Source organism: Apium graveolens, chromosome 3 (genome assembly GCF_009905375.1).
Source record: "Apium graveolens cultivar Ventura chromosome 3, ASM990537v1, whole genome shotgun sequence".
Taxonomy (NCBI): domain Eukaryota; kingdom Viridiplantae; phylum Streptophyta; class Magnoliopsida; order Apiales; family Apiaceae; genus Apium; species Apium graveolens.
This window is the reverse complement of record NC_133649.1, coordinates 1989549-1998245: the sequence shown is the minus strand read 5'-3', so window position 1 is coordinate 1998245 and position 8697 is coordinate 1989549. Positions and strand designations below refer to the sequence as shown.

General features: G+C 36.5%; 1 protein-coding gene across 2 annotated transcripts; it reads left to right on the top strand.

Annotated features, from left to right (window-relative positions):
- The first annotated feature begins 4221 nt into the window (after positions 1–4221).
- Positions 4222–8414, top strand: LOC141710504 (uncharacterized). Of its 2 annotated transcripts, none has more exons than XM_074513069.1 (8): positions 4222–4304; positions 4575–4639; positions 5883–6018; positions 6602–6739; positions 6820–6941; positions 7666–7710; positions 7870–8011; positions 8093–8414. In XM_074513069.1, exons 2-8 carry the CDS (start codon positions 4596–4598, stop codon positions 8210–8212), a joined length of 747 nt encoding a protein of 248 aa, XP_074369170.1. In that variant the 5' UTR covers positions 4222–4304; positions 4575–4595; the 3' UTR covers positions 8213–8414. The 2 variants fall into 2 exon arrangements, with proteins under 2 accessions (XP_074369170.1, XP_074369171.1); XM_074513070.1 differs by having other exon boundaries at positions 4233–4304; positions 4578–4639.
- The last annotated feature ends 283 nt before the right edge of the window (positions 8415–8697 follow it).

Below are 8697 nucleotides of genomic sequence, written 5' to 3'. Positions count from 1 at the left end.
GAATGCGGCTGAACCATTTCTGGGCTCCCCCCTTCCATGTTGATGCAAAGAACCGGCATCTGGTTAGGTCACTATAATCACAAATATTAGAGATTTGTTCGAAATAGTTCAGGTGCTCCTCGGGGTCGGCCAACCCATCAAAAGAGTCAAAATTGAAGTGCTTCAGTCCTGATTCTCTGGGGGTAGATTCCAACTTCTTGGTGAACGGGGTTGCTGTCGCCCCCACTTCCATGTCGCCTTCTACTTTTCTTTTGAGGTCCCGAAGGGCCCGGGTCATTTGTTCTTGCTTGGATTCCTTTTCTGGCTCCGAGTCGGAAGAAACATGAATCCGGTGTGCCTTTCTTTTTAGCTTTACTTCTTCTTCCCGGACTCTCTTTTCGATAGCTTCCTGGGCTTTAGCCTCTTCTTCTTTCCGGATTCTCTCACGGAGGGCAACTCTCTTTATTTCATCTCTGGCATCTTCTGGTGGTTTCTTTAAATTCTTTGCAATCCGGTCAAAGACGGATCCCCGGGATTCTCCGGACCGTTCACCGGACCGTTCTCGCTGATCCCCTGGGTGGGTCTCAGGTTCGGCATCCTATTTTTCCTTCCACAGGTCCATCGCCGCCTGTATCTGTTCCGAGGTCATGCTTCCCCAAGGGTTGGCGGGAGCCCCAGTGTGCTTATGGGCAGCTTTTTCAATAACTATTATCTGGTCTCCTGGTTGGAGATTTTGAGATGGAGTATGGGTTATGGGGGGTCCTTCGTCCAGATCTTCCATATCTCCATCCCTGGGTTGGGGTGGAGGCGGAAGGAAAGAGGTAGAAATGGCTGCTTTGCTCTTTCTCGTAGTCATGGTTATTCAATAGTACTACAAACTCAAAGTAATAAAACTCGTAAAAAACAGATCTAAGAGATTGGGAGTGGCGTTCTTACTGAGGGGATGGTATCCCAAGCTGCTGGGTGGGGTAGAAGTTGTGGATATGAACACCACAAGGTCGGAGGTTCGCCCCTCCTTCTAGCGCCAATGATAATCCCAAATCACCCCGGGGCCTTCTCCTTATTGGCCCGGATTCAAGCTCCTTTTGGACGGAAACGTCGGCGGTGTGCGGTGTAGCTGTAGGGTGGGAACCTACAAAACAGAACCGGATGGGGTGGCGTCCCCGCGGCACCTCCGGCGTGAGAATGAGAAAGGGTTTTAAGGAGAAGAGGGGCAAAGCGGAATTATGCCAGTGTATTTACGGTGCGTACGTGTGTATATGTGTGTATGCGTAAGTACGTGTGGGAGAGAGAGTATGTGAGATTGTAACCTGTAACATTCCTTCTGTCCTACCTTTTATAGGCCTCCTACTAGGGTTTAGGGGTTTGCACCTTTTAATCTGGACCGTAGGTGTGCCTTTTGGACTTTAGGGTATCTGGACGCCTGGGATGCGTCAGAGTACTACCGGATCCGGACCGTAGGAACGTTCTGGATCCCGGGCACCCGGACGGTGGTGATGTTGCCACGTGTCCTGGGCCCTTCAAGGTTAAAGCCGAGTACTCCCCGGGCTCTTGTAATTGGGCCTATATTATAATAGGCTATCAGTGATGGTTGTCATAATTCAGTGCATTGCACCAGCACCTCCATATCCGATGGAGATAAGATCCCAGCTCCTTGTGTTTAGCAGCAATACAGGGCCAATGGTGCCATGACCTAACAAAATTATTTACCTTCTTATGCTCAGCATTATACGAAACCAAATCCCTTAGCCATGTCGATAACATTAGTTCCCCGTTGTTCCTTATACCCAAGACTTTCGTACCAATATCTTTGTCTAGGTTAACACTTCTCTTCTTCTCACAAATGGAATCCTTTTCGAGTCCTCTTTTAATATCCACATGTTCAAGACATTTGAGTCACGTTCCTCGACAAAATAAGCAAGCCATTGACCTAATTGATGCAGAGAACAATCACTACCCGTTTGAGGTAATGGAATATTTTGCAGGACATCGTTTATTGTATCATATGATAGAAGTGTTGGTTCGCCTATCTTATAGGCTTTCCAATACAGAACACCATTCACAGAAACAGACTTAATTTCATTAGAGACGTCGCAGACCAAAAGATTATCGTCAATAGTCCTGATTTTCCAAGAATTCGTATTTAAACTATAAACACAAACAAGCATTATAATAATCAATAATCTTTACCACCCGATAGTCACTAATCGAAGGCATTCCATAGATAAATGTTACCGTGTGTCATGTTTTCGACCATGGACAGACATATGAGACCAGATGAAATTCGCAACCAGTTGCAGTATTCTAGGCCAGGATGAAGTTTAAGTTGTTTAAATTCTTCCCACTGGTCATCATCGTAACGTAAACATAATGATTTTGAGTCACGCGAGAGGAACAAAATTTATCGGTTATGTGTGTTTTTGTTGTGATATTATAGTTCGAGTGATGGTTTATGAAGTAAGGAGAATTTATAAGACGATACCATGATTTTTTAACGCACATGCAACGCACGAGGGATTTTACCGGAAGGCATTTGAAGATTTCTGGTGAGATTGCATCAGGTATGTACCCGATTGACATCTTCCAGTGGTGTATGGAGAAGAGTAGTGCTCAGATCAACAATTTATGTTTGAAATTAGGGTTTTAATTAGGGTTTTATTATAATTATAGAGGCCTTGTAAAACAGGATTTCCTTGTAAACCAGGATTTTACACCGGAATCCAAAATAAGTTCAATCTGCGATGAGTTCCCTAGTCCATTGCAATTGGTCACATATATGCGATTTCTTCTTCCTATTATAATTTGTACCGTTATTGTGATTCATTTACATCAAAAAAAATAATTAAAAAATTAAAAAATATTATATTAAAATTTAATAATTATTATATTTAACCATGGAATTTTAACACTCTATTTTAGAGGTTATACGTTCTAAAAAAAATTTGGGGTAAATCAGAGTCGAACATGAACATAAGCCATTACCCACCCGAGCTATCCGGTCGTGCTCAATATATCTGTTTTTTTAATTTTGGAATAGAACTCATCATATTCAATAAAGGAATTAAAATACCACCCATCAAAAATCCTTCCATTCAAGCAGACGTGGCACATCATATTCATTTAACCAATATTTAATCAGAAAGAAGAGAGTTGGTGTGCAAAATTTCATTGGGGACAAATATAATTTGGTATATGAAACGGGAGACATTTCAATTTCACATCCAACTTCCCAGTGTCTTCTTCTACTCACAATTTACATCGATTTGTTCATGGACAATGGATTGGGGATCAAGTGCAAAACACAAAATACAAAGATTGGTTAAGCAATTTTGGGAAGAGGATACAAACGTCCACAAACTATTTTCCATTCAGCATTCATAAGGCACATTTCCGTGATATGATCAATTTTACATTCACATGGCACTGGAAATTATACGAGATTTGTACTTGTTCATCATTACTCATTTCAAAGTGGATTTACGTAAGTCCCGTGTGAATAATACCATGTGGTAAGATTTGTTTGAAATCTTTTCAATTTAATTGATCATATTTTGATTTGTTTCAAATTGATATTAATTTTTGCATATGTATTATATTGTTCATCTCACTTTTTACGTATCTTTACACACACGTAAGCCGAGGGTCTTTTGGGAGGCTGCGTATATTTTACCGTCTCCGAACCCTGCATTAAGCGGGATATAGTGTTATGTTTGGTTTGATTTGGTTCATCAATATTAATAACAAGTACTAAAAGAGACCCTGTAAATTTCTTTGGGCTGAAAGTTAGATTTGGCGCCAGGCCCAAAACTATCTCCCCAGCCCACACTCATACTTCAGTCCGTTAACAGAAGTGGCTTGGCGTGTAATCAATGTAACTTTTTTTTTGTCAGAATAATCGATGTAACTAAAATAAATAAATAACAAATTATTTATTTTAAAATGGAAATTAAACAGAAAATTGATGTTACAAAATACTCTCTTCGTCCTAATTTATTTGTCATATTTGATTTTTTGTGGTGAAATTGACTAAATTTTGACTGAAAATTTCATATAGTATATAATCGGAAAAAATTATAAAAATTATATCATTAGAAAGTACATGTAATCTATTTTAATACGTTTTCTTCAGTTTTTTAAAATAATGAAAGATTGATATTTAATTTATGATCAAAATTGAATTAATTTAACCAAAAAAAGTCAAACATAACAGATAAATCGGACATCGAACTCGATATTGAAACACTGAAGAGTCTATAAAAAGACCAACGGACTCGATTGTTGTAAGAAGAGAATCTCCTCTTTTATCAATTTTGCAGATATTACAGGTTTCATGTTCTTCCCATTCTAATCTATTGCACTCACACACAAACACAGACAAGATTCGAACCCTCGACATCCCGCGGATTATCATATTATTACTCCAGTTCACTCTAAATTTTGTGTATATATGTACCTAAATATTCCTCAATTGTGTGTGTAACTAAAACAAAATTTGATTTCCGATTACTTGTTCAATTAAACTAAATAATTTGTATGTATTGAATATTGTTGTTTATTCGAGTCTGATTGATTTTAACTTAATTATGTGATTGCAGCAGATTAATTGTAACTTAATCATGGCAGAAGCTTTTGATCAGGCAACAAGTGTTTGCAGTCACTGGTAAACTCCTTTTTTTGCTAATTAATTACACACGCACACATGAGTCGAACTGCAAACTGATTGTTCTTATGCATATATTCTTCGATTATCTGATCACATTGGATCGTAAATATATTATGGTATTATATTCATCATTCTATGTTTCTTTTAGCGTATGGTTGTGTCAAATAAACAATGAACAGGTAATTATGCAAAATTAACTTAAATACAATCACACGAGACACAAGGATTCACGTGGATCAGTTGACATGATTAGGCGAGAAGAATGTATTATGTTGGTATATCAATTTCCCTTACAATGAAATACCTCACACGTGTACTTGTTGATGGAAACGATTATGGTGTTTACTTTAATTTCGTTCCTGGTTATTGAATTTTAGATGTGACACAATTTATACAACACGTTAATACTTATCCGTCTTGTTAATGGAAATGATTGTGGTGTTTACTTTAAATTTCGTTCTTGGTTATTGAAATTAAGATGTGACACAATTTATACAGCACATTAATACTTATCCGTTGAATGAAATTATTCTTATTTAGAATGTCGTAATAATTCTTACTCGGTAGCAATGTCAAACAATATTTATTAAACTATTCTTTTCTTATTTGCTAGTTAATCATCAAACTATTTTTATTTAAAATGTCGTAATAATGCTTACACGGTAGCAATTTTAAATAATTGGATGTGAATTGTTCTATTTGTTATTGTAATAGTATATCAATATAAGTTTATTTGTAAAATTTGTAGAAGTGAATATCTATAATTCTTTTATTGTAATTTCAACTTTTTTTAGAACTCTTCCCTCCTTTGTATATCTACAATGTTTAGGTCAAAGCTCAAGAGCTTTTTAACAAAATAAGAATATTATTGTGCTGTAAATATTTAATCTTTTATTAACTCTAAAACGAATTTTTGCAACTTCCTGAATTTCTGTAGTTTGTTTAGGGAAAAAGTGCAAGGACTGTTACTACATATGTTTTAATTTTTATTTGTTGCATAGTGTAGTTATAAACGCCAATTTCCTCAAAGTGAAGTTTATTTCACTTATCCCTGTATAGGGTCCTTCATGTACATTACAAATGTTACTCAATGTTGAATGGTGTGTGTCTGATTGTTTTTTTTGCATACTCCTAGTAGACGTTATAAAAGCTATAAAGTTTGCTAAAATCCCCTCCTGGTACATACACATCATTAATGCTATATTTTTAAGCTGATTAACTTAATTTCATATGTTGACAGTGACAAAATAATACCTTTTTCAAATATTGACTTGCACAATGCTCACTGCTCCCGGAATCTTGTGAAGTGCAAAATCTGTGGCGATATGGTGCCTGGTAAACTTATCGAGAAACATTTCTTAGGCACCCACGCAACTGTAAGTATAATATGCTGGTTTTTGCCCAGTATAATGTAGCTGGTTTTGCCTGCCCATATTAATATAAAATATCTAATTCATACATGGTTTATCAGTTTGATGAGTAGTAGGGTCATCATGGTTTTTGGAGGTAGTTTTTTTCCAGCTCCCACAACCTGAAGTAAAGCTGAAATCATCACAACATGACCCATCTTTTGTGTTTAAATAAATTATTCCATATTATATTTTCTTTCTCATGATTGTACATTTTCCCTTTAGCGAATTCTAATATCTTGATCTATTTCGCTGCAAGATTTCAATCCATACTCAGGAAATTTTTTGCAATAAGAATTTGTTCAAATAGTCAATGAGTAATGTTATATCTGTATATAGGTTGGCCAATGTCCACCTTTCGAGTTTAGGCTGAGACTTGCAGTTGGCCTAAACCTATAGTTGTCATTTGGGTCCTAACCTTTTTTACAATGCCATAATTGGAATACAACATTGCCTTAGAAATTGTGAATAAAACTTCATTCCACTATCTTTAAATTGTGTTTATACAATTTTCTGTATCAGTGATTGACTGATTTATTTTCTGGGGCAGAAATCTTGCTCGCAGTGCAATGACACAATAGAACGCAAAAAAATTGGTGAGCATAAAGGTAAATATTGCCTGCAAAGAATTGTGAAATGTGACTACTGTGATTTTCCACTTCCTGCAGCCGGTCTATCTAAGCATCAGGTAGTAATTTATTATGCTTCTAAGTTAAAGCTGCAAGTAACAGGCATCAAATTTCTGATATATCTATATATTTGAATTAGGAAGTCTGTGGGAGCCGGACCAAGTTATGTTACTCATGTAGAATATATGTTAGACTTCGGGAAATAGTTAATCATGAAAGCAGTTGCAGTGGTGTTCTAAACGTTCCTGCCGAATCCTCTAGGTAACAATTTTTATTTGTTTACTAGCATTAATTTTTAAATCTTTTAACTTAAATATATAGAACAAATTTTCTCAGTTGATAACACCAGAAACAGCTCCTTTTGGCTTTTGCTGTCATTTAGCCAACTCTTATTGATCAGGGAGCGTCAGAGAACCAAGAGAACCAGAACCATAATCATGAACTTTTATCATTTGTTATCATTTATATTTTCCTATGTGTTCTAGTACGCCATTATAGCCGACTTTCATCATCTAAGTCGGTGCTTCTTGGATAAATTGTAAAGATATAATATAGGCTTGAATATATTTTGAACCAAATATCATGAAAATAAGTACTGGACATTAGATCTTCATCTTCTGATGTTATCCAACCCATGCAATGCGATGCACTCCTGCATGTTACAAGGGTAAAGCACTAAAGGGTATGTGTTATTTTCTGCCACATTGCCATATGCTTATCTTTTCATTCAGTTTGGTACCTTAACTAAACCACTTTCCAGAAAGCGACGTCTAGTTTTAAGGTTTAACTAAGTTATGACTCTGGTCTCAAGAAAATGCTATGAATAATAAGAAATTTAGCTCACAGTGCAAATAAGGCACTTGAGACCCCGGTATGTGCCCTTCTTATATTTAGGCACCCAGTTGTCTGTCCTCCTGTTTTCAAGTAAACGGCCTTGGCATTTTATGATGATTATACTTAACACAATCAAATGGCCTCTCTCCAGGGACTCACAGGGAACTGATCAGGCAACAAGTGTTTGCAGTCACTGGTAAATCCTTTTTATATTACTTAAATTAATTTATTTTTTTCTTTTTTGCATACTCCTAGTAGACGTCATAAAGCTATAAGGTTTGCTAAAATCCGCTCCTGTTAGATATCACTAATGCTATACCTTTTAGTTGATTGACATAATTTCATATGTTGACAGTGACAAAATAATACCGTTTTCAAATCTTGACTCACACTATGCTCACTGCTCCCGGAATCTTGTGAAGTGCAAAATCTGTGGCGATATGGTGCCCAGTAAACTTATCGAGAAACATGTACATTTCTTAGGCACCCGCGCAACTGTAAGTATAATCTGCTGTTTTTGGCTCACTGTAATATAGCTTGTTTTGCTTGCCCATATTAATAGACCTCGACAATGACAGATCCCTGAGTTCTCGCCAAACTGCCTTCTAATTAGTATAGCAGTAGCCGGAATTACCATATTATTGGGGTCGGTGTTTATTGGGAGGAACGGTGACAGCAGTCCAGCTGATCACGATTAAAAGCCTTGTTATCCTTTTACCCGGGCATTAGCAGTGACAACCATAAGTGAGGGCATTATTATTACATATTATCTATAAATTTATTTGATAGCCCTCGCCTTGCTTGGATACAACAGTGCCAAAACCGAAGTACAAATGCATTGTGTTTCTCCAAATTTAATAAATATTTATTGGTGATTTAGTGAAGGCTAGCTTGAGATTATCTTGAACAAATATAGATTATCATTAACGACTAAAGTAGCTAATCATTAGAATTGCATGATATGCCATTGGAAGTAAATCAAACTCGTTTATTAGCGCTTTCGTATTGTAGATTTGTGAGTAGGGCGTACAGATTATGTTTGGTTTGGTTTGGTTTGGTTTACACTTGAAAAACGAGTTTTGGTTTTCAATCAAATTTGTGAAGGGAACAGGTGGGTGATTTATATCAGAAAACAAAATGGAATTTATTGTAATAGCAGTGGAGGTTTAATGATAAAAGCTTA